Source organism: Hemiscyllium ocellatum, chromosome 22 (assembly GCF_020745735.1).
Source record: "Hemiscyllium ocellatum isolate sHemOce1 chromosome 22, sHemOce1.pat.X.cur, whole genome shotgun sequence".
Classification (NCBI taxonomy): Eukaryota; Metazoa; Chordata; class Chondrichthyes; order Orectolobiformes; family Hemiscylliidae; genus Hemiscyllium; species Hemiscyllium ocellatum.
Window position 1 is genome coordinate 45,322,600 of NC_083422.1, and position 14,521 is coordinate 45,337,120.

A 14,521-nucleotide genomic window follows, 5' to 3' on the forward strand; every position below is an offset into this window, starting at 1 on the left:
CATCCGAGTTTCAATGCTGTGCATAAATCTTAGCCATTTTGAGAAATACTGAAGTTTTATTCCCACCAATGCATGTTTCCACAAGTACATCCTACAGAAATTACATCAAGTTATCCACTTCAATCATTGAAGTCATTTTCTCAGCAATAGTATGATATTAGATGCCTGAATTTCAGGAGCAACTTGGTTCTTTTGCTTCAGTTCACTTGGCTTATTCGGATATTACCGCATTCTCAGTAATAAATTACATGGTGATCAGTCATCCACCTCCTCGCTGATTTATAATAACTAAGTTTAATACTGGTAGCAAAAGAAAAGTTCACTTTTCCAAAATTTGCCAATGTTTGTTCAGAATGCTCAACTATGTCATATGATTGATTTAATTTAAAAGGTGGTGGGAGTTTCAACAATTTATTTTTAAATGCTAGAATGGCAGACCAGCCAGTTACTTAAAAATGATTTTTTTTAAAAAAGTAACCTTTTATACAAGAAAACCAAGATTTTTTTTTAAAATTCCCAGTTGTGAGCAGCATTCTTTTCCCTCATGCACTAATTAAATCAGCTTGAAAACACTAGTTAGCCCCATTAGTAATAAAGATGTTTCCAGTACAGAACAAAGCACCATATAATTTGTCACATGGCCATGTTATACGATCTGAAATGCACTTCAAGTGATGGTGTAGTAAACTCTAGTATGACTCTCAAAAGGAATTTGTGGAAGTAGCTGGAGGTAAAATATCAGGGTAAGGGGAAAGTGCTGAGACGAGACAGATATGCAGGTGCACAGGTTCTTGAAAATGAAGTTGCAGGTAGAGTAGTGAAGAACACATTTGGCATGTTTGTCTTAATTGGTTAGAACACAATGCAGCAGTTGGGATGTCATGTTGTGGCTTTAAAGGGCATTGGTGGGACCACTTAGAATACTGCATTCAATTCTTGTCTCCCTGCTGCAGGAAGAATGCTGTTAAACTTGGGATGGTACAGAAGATTAAAAGAATGTTGCCAGGACTAAAGGGTTGAGTTATAGGGAGAGACTGAATAGTTTAGGTCTTTTTCACCCTGGAACTAAGTCAGTGGGGTAACCTTTCGGAAGTGTACAGGAGGGTGAATAGCCAAGATCTTTTTCGGGGGGGTGGGGGCATCCAAAACTAGAGCCATGGGTTTAAAGGTGAGAAGGAAAAGATTTAAAAAGAGACCTGAAGAGTCACTTTTGCACAGAGGGTAGTGCATGTATGGAACAAGCTGCCAACGGATGTAGTGGTGGTGGGTACAATTACAACACTTAAAGAAGGCATCTGGCTGGAAAAATGAATAAGGAGGGTTTACAGGGTATGAGCCAAATTTGACTAGCTCATTTTCAATTTTCGTGAAGATTTGTAACTCAGGTTGAAGTTCAGGTTGTAAGTTTGCTCACTGAGCTGGCAGGTTTGTTCTCAGATGTTTCGTCACCATGCTTGGTAACATCAGTGAGCTTCTAATGAAGTGATGGTGTTCTGTCTCACTTTCGATTTATGTGCCTTGGTCTCTTCAGTGAGTGATATAATTTCCAGTTCTTTTACTCAGTTTATTATATAAACAGGGTCCAAATTGGTGCATTTCTTTTGGTGTGTTCCGGTTTGATGCCAGACCTCTAGGAAGTCCCATGCATGTCTCTATTTAGCCTGTCCTAGGATGCATGTGTTGACCCAGTTGAAGTGGTATCCTCCTTCGTCTGTACGTAAGGATAGCAGTGATACGAGGGTCATGTCTTTTGGTGGCTAGTTTCCTGCCTGTCTCTCCGATGCAACATTTGTTACAGTCCTTGCAGGGTATTTTGTAAATGACATTTGTTTTGCTGGTTGTTGGTACAGAGTCCTTTAGGTTCATCAGTAGCTGTTTCAGTGTGTTAAGTAGGTTTGTCGGCTACCACAATGCTCAAGGGGTCACAGTAGTCTGGTAGTCATCTCCAAGATGTCTTTGACGTATGGTAGAGTGGCTAGAGTTTCTGGGTGCGACGTGTCTACTTGTTTGGATTTGTTGTTTAAGAATCGGCAGATTGTGCTCATCAGGTACCCATTCTTCTTGAATACGCTGTACAGGTATTTTTATTCTGCTGCATGCAGTTCCTGGGTGCTGCAGTTTGTTGTGGCTCATTTAAATACTGCCTTGGTGCAGCTGCGTGTGTGGATGTTCGCATGATTGCTCCTGGTAGTTAAGTATCTGGTCAGTGTGTTGGTTTCCTGGAGATGCTGGTCTGCAGTTCTCCATTAACTATTCCATTTTGTGATCCAACGCAAACTTTGGGTCTGCTACGTAGATGACACCTTTGTCATCACAAAACAGAAGAAATCAGAGGAAACCTACATCAACAACATTCTTACTGGCATAAATTTCACAAAAGAGAATAGACTCCCTTTCCTAGATATCACAGTGGAAGGAACAGTTAATGGACAACTACAGAGGTGCATCTACAGGACAGCAACACACACACAGACCTGATACTTAGCTATAGAAGCAATCATCCCAACACCCAAAAATGGAGCTGCATCAGGACATTTAAACGGACCACAATACACTGCAGTGCTGAGGAACTACGAACAGTAGAACAAAAAGTACCTATACAGTTTATTCAAGATGAACAGGTACCCGATAAATATATCCACAAATGCTTAAACAAAGCCAAACAAATAAACACAACACACCCAGAAAATCTAGCCACACAACCATACAAAGATGTCTCAGAGATGACTATCAGACTACGGTGACCCCCTGGAATCGTGGTAGCCCACAAACCTATCAACACACTGAAAGAGCTACCTGATGAACCTGGAGGATCCCATACCAACAACCAGCAAAACGAATGGCATTTACAAAATACCCTGCAAGGACTGTAACAAACACAACATCATAGAGTCATAGATGTACAGCATGAAAAACAGGCCCTTCGGTCCAACTCATCCATGCCAACCAGATATCTCAACCCAATCTAGTCCCACCTGCCAGTACCTGGCCCATATCCCTCCAAACCCTTCCTATTCATATGCCCAACCAAATGCCTCTTAAATGTTGCAATTCTAACAGCCTCCATCACATCCTCTGGCAGCTCATTCCATACACACACCACCCTCTGTGTGAAAATGTTGCCCCTTAGGTCTCTTTTACATCTTTCCCCTCTCACCCTAAACCTATGCCCTCTAGTTCGGGACTCCCCAACTCCAAGGAAAAGACTTTGTCTATTTATCCTATCCATGCCCCTCATAATTTGGTAAGCCTCTATAAAGGTCACCCCACAGCCTCCAACGCTCCAGGGAAAACAGCCCCAGCCTGTTTGGCCTCTCCCTATAGCTCAAATCCTCCAACCCTGGCAACATCCTTGTAAATCTTTTCTGAACCCTTTCAAGTTTCACAACATCTTTCCGATAGGAAGGAGACCAGAATTGCATGCAATATTCCAACAGTAGCCTAACCAATGTCCTGTACAGCCGCAACATGACCTCCCAACTCCCGTACTCAATACTCTGACCAATAAAGGAAAGCATACCAAACACCTTCTTCACTATCATATCTTCCTGCGACTCCACTTTCAAGGAGCTATGAACCTGCACTTTGTTCAGCAACACTCCCTAGGACCTTACCATTAAGTGTATAAGTCCTGCTAAGATTTGCTTCCCCAAAATGCAGCACCTTGCATTTATTTAAACTCCATCTGCCACTTCTCAGCCCATTGGCCCATCTGGTCCAGATCCTGTTATAATCTGAGGTAACCCTCTTCGCTGTCCACTACACCTCCAAATTTTGGTGTCATCTGCAAACTTACTAACTGTACCTCTTATGCTCACATCCAAATCATTTATGTAAATGACAAAAAGAAGAGGACCCAGCACTGATCCTTGTGACATTCCACTGGTCACAAGCCTCCAGTCTGAAAAACAAACCTCCTCCACCACCACCGTCTACCTTTGAGCCAGTTCTGTATCCAAATGGCTAGTTCTCCCTGGATTCCATGAGATCTAACCTTGCTAATCAGTGTCTGATGGGGAACCTTGTTGAACGCCTTACTGAAGTCCATATAGATCACATCTACATCAGACAGAGAGGCAGAAAACTAACCACCAGGATACACGAACACCAACTAGCCACCAAAGGACATGACCCACTATCACTAGTATCCTTACAAACAGACGAAGAAGGATACCACTTTCAACTGGGACAACACATCTATCCTAGGACAGGCTGAACAGAGATATGTATGGGAATTCCTAGAGGCCTAGCATTCAAACCAGAACTCCTCCAATAAACACAGATTTGGACCCCATTTGCCAACCTTTGAGCAAAAGAACCGGAAATGATATCACCCACCTTAAGAGCCTGAGTCACAAATAGAAAGTGGGACAGAACACCAGTACTTCACAAATCTCACTGACGTTACATATCAGTGATGAAACATCTGAAAACAAATGTGCCAGTTCAGCGAGCAAGCTTACAACCAGGACACAGTCACAGTCAGATTGGGATGCCTGGTCAGCACAGAGGAGTTTTACCAAAGAGTCTGTTTTCATTCTATATGACTTTGGAGCAAGGCTATCCAAATTCCTCTTGCAGAAAGCTGACACAAAATGTGCTAACCATTCCATAACACATACATTTGATTGAATTTAAAAAAGTGCAGTTTTATGCTTTCATAGGACGTGGGCATCACTAACTAAGCCAGCATGCCCATCCTTAATTGCCCAGAGGGTAGTTAAGAGTCAATCACATTGCTCTGGGTCTGGAGTCACATGTAGGTCAGGCCAGGTAAAGATGGCAGTTTCCCTCTCGAAAGGACATCAGATAGTTGGGAAAACCTATCTTCAATGTCATTAGACTCTTAATCACAGGATATTTTTATTGAACACAAATTCCACCATTTGCCATGGCAGGATTTGAACGTGGGCCTCAACACAATACCTGGATATTTGAATTAGCAGTCCATAATACCATCACTGGGCCATTGACTTTCCCCCTTAAAAAAAAATCAATCTAATTCTGTCAACAGAAATTCATGACAGCAATTAACCGGCCAGCTTCCATCAGGTCAGACACTGTACACAGAAGGTGATACCTGTAAGAAAAGTAAGGTAAAACAACCATGCACCAAAACTACACAGCTGTGTAAACACATCTTCAGTTTTTAAATAAATTACTCTGAATTTCCTGTATCATTCAATGCACACTGCTGTATTCTGTTGGAAGGTTACAGTTTATGACTTTAGGTAAATCAGAGCTTCAGGCTATTCACTGTTACCAACGAAGGAACTTCAGTGCAGAGTACTGATGTTACATATTCTTTCATATCTGCTTGGGGACTGCCAAACAAGAGCATGCAAGTGACCAGCACGTTAAAACTTTTCATATCCCACAATTTAAAAGAGCTCAAAACGATAAAACTGCCATCTTGAAATCAAAGACAATACCACTTTCTGGCCTTAAAAGAAAAACCATTTAAACAAAGCACTACCACTGTAGAATAATCAATTTAAAACTCCTATCAATCATTTATCACAAATTTATTTTCAGTAATTTCAGAGGTCAGCACACAAAATCACAAAAGTCAATTCTTTTGGACTCCAGATGCACAAGACACTGAAACCAAAACTCGTGACAGCTTACCTCTCTGGAGTTTGAATATTGTCCAAGTCTTCAATATCAAGTACCATCTGTTGAGACTCTCCTTTAGCAGCTTCAGTCTTTTCCTCAGCTAACTTCAGATAAGCTCTAACCACATCCTCTAAGGACTTGATATTTACCTGTAAAATGCAAAAAAAAAGAGAAAAAAACATAAGGTATGCCAGCAGAATCAAAGCCAAACTCTTGCCTAACATAAAACTGGCCAATTTGGAAATAACCAGTGTCACAATTAAGGATTTAAGTATCCATGAAACTGTTGAGGTATAGAATTGATTTCAAAATGTTGCTTTAATGCATCAAGCACTCACATTTAAAAAGTGGTAAAAACAGTTGCCATATTACCATGACCTGTGGATGTAACTGCTTGCTAGCTTACAACCATAATAAATATCACATCCATTTTGTTGGTGACACACTGAATGGTGGCTGGCAGGGAGTGTAGAAGTCTAACCCTTTTTGACAGCAAACAGCAAAAGACAAACAAAAAAACCCTAAACAGATACAGAGGTCAGGCTAAATCTGCAAAAACAGTATTAGCCAAAATAAAAAAGGTCTGTGGCAATATGCCAGTGAAATGAAGTACTGGAGAGAATTGTCAAAATTTCTTCAAATCAAGGCAGACAGACAATCTAGCATGAAGTGCATCATATGGCTTTTGTACAAAATAAGTCGAATTGTGCTGTCTGAATTGAGTAGTCCTATCATAACTGCAATTCAGCATCCTTGGGAGATAGAAGTATACACACATGTAAATGGTTATCATACAGCACCATAAATGATTACATAAAATGTCGAGTGGATAACAGCCAGTCGGAGCCAAACACTACTTAGGAGGAGCCACTGAAGCAAAATTGGAAGCAACAACTATTTTTGAATTTCAATAGGTAGAAGAGTAGATAGATAACAGGCTGACATTTCATTGAAAAATAATCCATCCATTCCGGGATTAAGGTCGAAACACTTAAGTGACCAAGTTCAATGACTTTCAATTAAATATTTACTGCTAGATCCTGGCTGAAAATGTGTTGCTGATTAAAGCGCAGCAGGTCAGGCAGCATCCAAGGAATAGGAAATTCGACGTTTCGGGCTAAAGCCCTTCATCAGGAATGAGGAAAGTGTGTCCACCAGGCTAAGATAAAAGGTAGGGAGGAGGGACTTGGGGGAGGGGCAATGGAGATGTGATAGGTTGAAGGTGGTCAAGGTGAGGGTGATAGGCCGGAGTGGGGTGGGGGCGGAGAGGTCAGGAAGAAGATTGCAGGTTAGGAGGGCGGTGCTGAGTTCGAGGGAATCGACTGAGATAAGGTGGGGGGAGGGGAAATGAGGAAACTGGAGAAATCTGAGTTCATCCTTTGTGGTTGGAGGGTTCCCAGGCGGAAGATGAGGCGCTCTTCCTCCAACCTTCGTGTTGTTATGTTCTGGCGATGGAGGAGTCCAAGGACCTGCATGTCCTTGGTGGAGTGGGAGGGAGAGTTAAAGTGTTGAGCCACGGGATGGTTGGTCCGGGCATCCCAGAGGTGTTCCCTGAAGCGTTTCGCAAGTAGGCGGCCCGTCTCCCCAATATAGAGGAGGCCACATCGGGTGCAGCGGATGCAATAGATGATGTGTGTGGAGGTGCAGGTGAACTTGTGGCGGATATGGAAGGATCCCTTGGGGCCTTGGAGAGAAGTAAGGGAGGAGGTGTGGGCGCAAGTTTTGCATTTCCTGCGGTTGCAGGGGAAGGTGTCGGGAGTGGAGGTTGGGTTGGTGGGGTGTGTGGACCTGACGAGGGAGTCACGAAGGGAGTGGTCTTTGCCGAACGCTGATAGGGGAGGGGAGGGAAATATATCCCTGGTGGTGGGGCTGGATCCTGGGACCAGTGAATCTCAAAAGGAGTCCTGAAAGTCTGGGTGAGGTCATAGTGAATTCCGTGCTTTTAAAATGTAACTTTTTATTTTGGTGCAGGTCAAAAAAAAAGAGAAACTGGAGTAAAAGCTTTATTTCCACATCCTACTCAACTATAGATCAAATTAGACATCATTCAACCTTCTTGCCTTGTATAATCCAGGTTTCTGTTTACAGAGACGGATTTATACGTTTTCAATATTTATTGTAAGTTAGAGTTTGAGATCTAGTAATCATGTTTCTGCATCTCCAAAAGTTAATTATTAACTTGCAAGTATTTCTGTAGCTATGGTGACTTTTTTTTAAAAAGTGTTACAGCCCTACCTTTAAAATTAATAGGGTTTTTGTATACACTAGTCATAAAATACTACTAAACAAAGTAAATAAAACTCTACTTTGCAAAGTCATGAACCTAAGAGAAACACCTTTGGCTTAGAGATCTTTTGTTGCTGGCAACATCCTTGGATGAATAAGGCTGTAAAGACCGATGGTCCTGAAGAGGGAAGAATATAGCAAAACTAGATGACCTTAGAATAAAAGGCTGTGTGTTAGCCCCAGTCTAGACTTGCTGGTATAAAACCTGGAAGAAGAGATTACTTAAAACGCCAAGTAGGTTTTGGTTCAGATGTACAGTAGCTCCAGAAAACCGCTGTCTGCGTCTCAGACTAAAAATTAAAGTTACAGGTGACTTAAACCTATTGAGATGGGGACACCTTTGACAGTATTGTACGAAGTGGTGTTTCTGGGTACAATACAAAAGCTACTGTTTTTCTTTTAGCTTAAAAAAAAATTATACATTGTATAAGTTGAAGTTTGTAAAAGATGGTTTGATTTATTCTATTTTATTTTGCATTAAACAGTTTTATTCTTTAAGCAAAATCTGCAGTATTGCTTCCGCGTATTTCAACAAGAGACCATTTAAAACCAAAACAAAAATCAAAACTCAATACATCAAGCCATGTTTGAACCTGGCTTATCTAGACATATAATATAAAAAATAAAAATAAAAAAAATTTATAAAAAAATAAAACACGGTTGGGGTCATAACATCAGTTTTAGCCCATTACTTGAACTAGTGGAAAAGTAACTCTCTTCTGGATTGGCATTTACCTCATCCCACTGCCACTAAAACTTGCACCATGACTCAAGCTTGATTTGTCAAAAAAATCTGCTGTTCAATCTTCTGCATTTAATTAGCATAAACAAAATTATGGAAAAGCACTTCACAAACGTACTCTTTTCACATTTCACTCCTATCCTTAAACTATCCCACTGGTTTCTTCATTGCTTTGCTCACCCGACCTCAAACCTGCTATCATCCTCCAATCCAGTTCATGTGCTCTCCTCTTGCCTCTAAACTTGTGTCCATCACACCCTAAAAAGACCTCTTTTTAGCCTTGTCTCTTTTCATGCAATCTATTTCAATTTACTTCTCTTCATTCTTATTCCACTTTTTTCTGTGGGATACTTGCACATTGAACAGATGTTGGCTGAGAGTTATGTCCCTGTTCATATGAATCTTTCTACTGCTGTATTTTCAAAGTGAAAAAAAAAATGCACAAGGACAAGTGAGAAATAGAAAAACATGCACATTAAAAGCAATGGTAAAATCATTAAGATTTTGGATTCCAGAAATACTATTTGAACAATAATTGGCCACTAAAAATGCTATTTGCAAATTTCCAATTGGCCAACTTCAGAAACATAAAACTTGAAAGAAATTAGATTATTAATGTTCATGCCATGACCTTTTTCAATCTGTGTACATAACATTCCACAAGTTCAACTTACCTGCTGGCAGATATTCTTGTATTGATACAATCCTTCCTTTGCTAAGTGGCTCTTGCGAAGATCCACACACAGCTCCAGGTATTTGAGCATGATCGGCTCGTGTATTTTCTGCCATGTTCGATGTTTTTTGCTTTTAATAACATCATACAACACATCAAGAGCAGGTTGTTTTTTGCCAACTTCCAAGAATTCTGCAATTAAACAATAATGTTTATATTAAGGATCCACAGATCACAAACTTGCAATAAAACATTCACCAAATTTTAAACAAGGCAGTGTAACCAAGAAGTCAAGACAGACAATAGAACTTTTCCACTTGATTTACTTAAAACAACATTTGTGGATGACTTCAGTTATCAAGCTTATAAATGTTATTCAATTAGAAAAACTAATTCTAACAAAAAGATCAACATTTTCTCAAGCAGGTCAGAAGTATTGAATTGAATTTATTGTCACGTATACTGAGACAGTGAAAAAGCTTTGTCTTGCTAGCAATACAGGCAGATCAAATAGTTAAGTAGCCTAGATAGTAAATAATAGACAGTGGCAAAAACAAAAACACAGATAAAGGCGAATGTTAAGAGTTTGAGTCCATTCAGTATTCTAATAAATCGGGCAGAAACTGTTTCGAAACCAGCTGGTGCGTGTGTTCAGACTTCTGCACCTTCACCCTGATGGTAGCGGTTGTAGAGAAACATTGCCAGGGCGGGATGAATCTTCGAGAATGCTAACGGCCTTTCCTTGACAGCAGGCCTGGTAGATGGATTCTATAGATAGGAGGTTGGTCTGTGATTGTCTGGGCAGAGTTCACTATTCTCTGTAATCGTCTCTGATCTTGAATGATATAGTTGCCATACCAGGTAGTGATACATCCAGACATAATGCTCTTGATGGCACACCTAAGTGTTGGCAAGGGTATGCGCCGTCATGCCAAATTTCCTCAGCTGCCCGAGGAAGAATGGCGTTTGTAACCAGCGCATCCACATGAAGAGTCAAAGAAAGCTTGTTGTGGATTACCATTTCCAGGAGCTTGACATTCTCCACTCGTTCCACTTCGCTGTTAACGTGTAGGAAGGTATGAGTGACATCCCCCCGAAAGTCAATAATGAGTTCCTTGGTTTTGCCGGCATTGAGAGCACGTTGTTCTGTGCACCATTTTTCCAGGTCTTCCACCTCCTAGCTGTAGTCTGTTTCATTGCCATCTGAGATTGGACTAACTATGGTGGCATCATCAACGAACTTGTAAATTGCGTTAGTCTGGTAGCTGGTGACGCAGTCATGGGTATACAGTGAGTATAGTAGGGGGCTGAGTACGCACCCTTGGTGGGCACCATTCTTGAGCGTTAGTGACGATGAAATATTGTCCCCAATCTTCACTGACTGTGGCCTGTGGCTCAGGAGACTGAGGATCCAGTTGCAGAGAGGGGGGCTTAGTCCGAGATCACCAAGTTTAGTAATCAGACTCAAGGCGATAATAGTGTTAAAGGCTGAACTGTAGTCAATGAGTAGGATTCTTACGTAGCTATTCTTGGTGTCAAGATGTTCTAGGGAAGAATGAAGGGCAGGTGATATGGCATCTGATATGGATCTGTCGGTCCGATAGGCAAATTGGAATGGGTCATGAGTAGTGGGGAGGCTGGACTTGATTAATGCCATGACCAGCTTTTCGAAGCACTTCATGACCACCGAAGTTAGGACACTGGGCGGTAGTCAAGGAGATAGGCTGCATGAGCCTTCTTAGGCACAGGGATGATGTTGGCCCTCTTGAAACAGGCAGGGATGGTGGTGTGCCGCAAGGAGAATTGAAGATGTCTGAGAAGACCTCTGCCAGTTGACAGTGCATGCTCCGAGTGCACAGCCTGATATGCCATCTGGTTCCATTGCAAATCCCAGTAAATTGCAAGAATTGTTCACAACATAATCAAACTCTAGATATAGAAATGAGGCCAGGGTATTTCTATGAAATGTAAGCATGATACTGGAGCAATATAACTCCAATTTACTTTAGAATAAAGTGGAAAACTTGCCACTGCTTGGTACGAAGAACACTGACTGTTGTGGAACGGATGTCCAACTGAAAGATTTGAACAAATAGGAGTGGAATTAAGAAGAAATCCAAGGCAATAATCTCAGCAAACTATAAGCAAACTGGCATAGAGTAAATGATTTTCCATTTACGGGACAGTGGCACTGGTACCATGGTAGAAAAGGTTTCAGTGGGGCAGGCAGTGCGTGTTTGTGAACGTGTGCGTGTGTTTGTGAACGTGTGCGTGTGTTTGTGAACGTGTGCGTGTGTTTGTGAACGTGTGTGTGTGTATTCGCATACATAAGTGGCAGGTCTATTCAACTATCTCAATGGACAAGAACCCGTACAAACCAAAAGGTGGATAAATCTCCAGGAGGTGATCAAGTGTATCACAGGACAATGTGAGAAGCTAGGGAAGACAGTGCAGGGGCCCTGGCAGAAATATTTGTGTCATCTACACCTATAGTTGAGATACCAGATGACTAGAGGATGGCTGATGTGCTTTTATTTAAGAAAGGCTGCAAAGAAAAGCAGGGAAATAATAGACATGAGAGTCTGACATCAACGGTGGGATTCTTACAGTTAGGATTTACCTGCACTTATCTGGCTTGATGGCAAGAGACAGAGTGGAAGAGGGGTGTTGTTTTTTAAATGGGAGGCCTGTGACCAATTGTGTTCCGTAGAGATTGTTGCTGGGTCCATTTTTGTCCATCATTTATATAAACGGCTTGGATGAGAATTTGGGAGGCATGGTTATTAAGTTTGTGGATGTCACCATTATTGGTGGTATAGTCAAAAGTGAAAGTTATTAGAGATTACAAAGGAATCTTGATCAATTGGGTCAAGTGGGCTGAGGAGTGGAGTGACAGATGGAATTTAATTTACATAACTGTAAGGTATCGCATTTTGGTAAAAGGGCAGAATTTATACAATTAATTGCAGGGCTGGGTAGTGTTGCTAAAAAGAGACCATGGGGTTCAGGTACATAATTCTTCGAAAGTTGCATCACAGACAGACAGGATGGTTAATAAAGTGTTTAGCATGCTTACTTTCATTGCTCAGACCACTGTGTAAGTGAATTGGATCATTTTGCGGTTACACAGAATGTTAGCGAACCCACTTTTGGAGTACTCTATATTGGCTGCCCTACAATGGGAAGGATGTTATTAAAATTGGAGAAGGTTCAGAAAAGCTCTACCAGGATGTTGCTGACACTGCTTGATGAGAGTTAAGGACAGGTTAAGACATTTTTCCCTGAAGCAGAGAAGGCTGAGGAGTGACCTTAAGAGGTTTGTAAAATCATGAGGGGCATCGAGGAAGTGGGGAGGCTGCAGAAGGATCTAGATAGTTTGGGAGATTGGTCCACGAAATGGCTGATGGAATTCAACATGAGCAAATGCGAGGTCTTGCACTTTGGAAAAAAGAATAAAAGCATAGACTACTTTCTAAACGGTGAGAAAATTCGTAAAGCCAAAGCACAAAGCACAAAGGGACCTGGGAGTGCTAGTCGAGGATTCTCTGAAGGTAAACATGCAGGTTGAGTCCGTGATTAAGAAAGCGAATGCAACATTGTCATTTATCTCAAGCGGGTTGGAATATAAAAGCACCGTTGTGCTACTGAGACTTTATAAAGCTCTGGTTAGGCCCCATTTGGAGTACTGTGTCCAGTTTTGGTCCACACACCTCAGGAAGGACATACTGGCACTGGAACGTGTCCAGCGGAGATTCAAATGGATGATCCCTGGAATGGTTGGTCTAACATACGAGGAACAGCTGAGGATCCTGGGATTGTATTCATTGGAGTTTAGAAGATTGAGGGGAGACTTAATAGAGACGTACAAGATAATACATGGCTTGGAAAGGGTGGACGGTAGGAAATAATTTGCGTTAAGGGAGGAGACTAGGACCCATGGACAGGCCTTAGAATTAGAGGGGGTCAATTCAGAACAGAAATGCGGAGACATTTCTTCAGACAGAGAGTGGTGGGCCTGTGGAATTCATTGCCGCAGAGTGCAGTGGAGGCCAGGACGCTAAATGTCTTCAAGGCAGAGATTGATAAATTCTTGATGTCACGAGGAATTAAGGGCTATGGGGACAAAGCGGGTAAGTGGAGTTGAAATGCCCATCAGCCACGATTGAATGATGGAGTGGACTCGATGGGCCGAATGGCTTTACTTCCACTCCTATGTTCTTATCACAGTTTCAGAACATCAGTACAGGAGTTCCTTGGGATACTGCCCTCAGCCTGACCATCTTAAGATGGTTAATTTCACCAGTGCGCAGTGTGTGCCATTTACAAAGATGCACTACATTAACCATAGAGCCTCAAAAGTACTGTACAACCAATGATCTGTGCAACCTAGAAGGACAATCGCAGCAGATGCTTGCTAACTCCAATTGCAAGCTTACCTCCTAACCACACACCAGACTTGGAACTATCACTGGGTTAAAAAAAATTCTGAAACTCCCCTAACAGTAGTGCAGCAGCACCTTCATTGAGGGACTGCAACAATTTTTGAAGGCGTCTCATCACAAACTTCTCCAAAGCATAAAGCTGAAATAGTTAACAACACCCATATCCCATGAAATAAAGGAGACATCCATGCCTCTTAAAAGGGAACCAATAATAGACACGTCACTGGCTTTTTGCAATCAGATATCCCGATAGCCACACTTTCCTCATTGGGATCTTGCCCAGAGGATCTGCTGGGTTCAAATTTCACCAGCCTCCATATTCTATTCATTAAGAGCTACCTATTTTGACTCTGCCAGTAGATCCATCAGCAGCCATCTTTCTAGTCCATTTACCCATAAACAAGTTTATAATTGCTTCGGGTCAAAATAGCATTGTGGTAATATCGCTGGACTAATAACCTAGCTGAAAATGTGTTGCTGGAAAAGCGCAGGTCAGGCAGCATCCAAGGAACAAGAAATCCGACGTTTCGGGCACAAGCCCTTCGGGTTGTGCCCGAAACATCGAATTTTTCTGTTTCTTGGATGCTGCCTGACCTGCTGCGCTTTTCCAGCAACACCATTTTCAGCTCTGATACTCCAGCATCTGCAGACCTCACTTTCTCCTGGGACTAATAACCTAGTATGTCCAGGCTAACGATGTGGGGATGCAGATTAAAATCTCACTAAAGGAGTTTAAATTCAATTAATAAATCTCACTAATTG

The 14,521-nt window shown here is 41.7% G+C and overlaps 1 protein-coding gene across 1 annotated transcript in view; it reads right to left on the reverse strand.

The window, feature by feature from the left end:
• Positions 1–14,521, reverse strand: part of eif3s10 (eukaryotic translation initiation factor 3, subunit 10 (theta)) — a 43,729-nt gene that overhangs the window by 24,022 nt on the left and 5,186 nt on the right. The window contains exons 2-3 of the mRNA XM_060842130.1: positions 9,319–9,509; positions 5,629–5,765 (exon numbers count right to left, since the gene is read on the reverse strand). Of these exons, the coding sequence (XP_060698113.1) occupies positions 5,629–5,765; positions 9,319–9,509 (328 nt within the window). The remainder of the gene's footprint in view (positions 1–5,628; positions 5,766–9,318; positions 9,510–14,521) is intronic.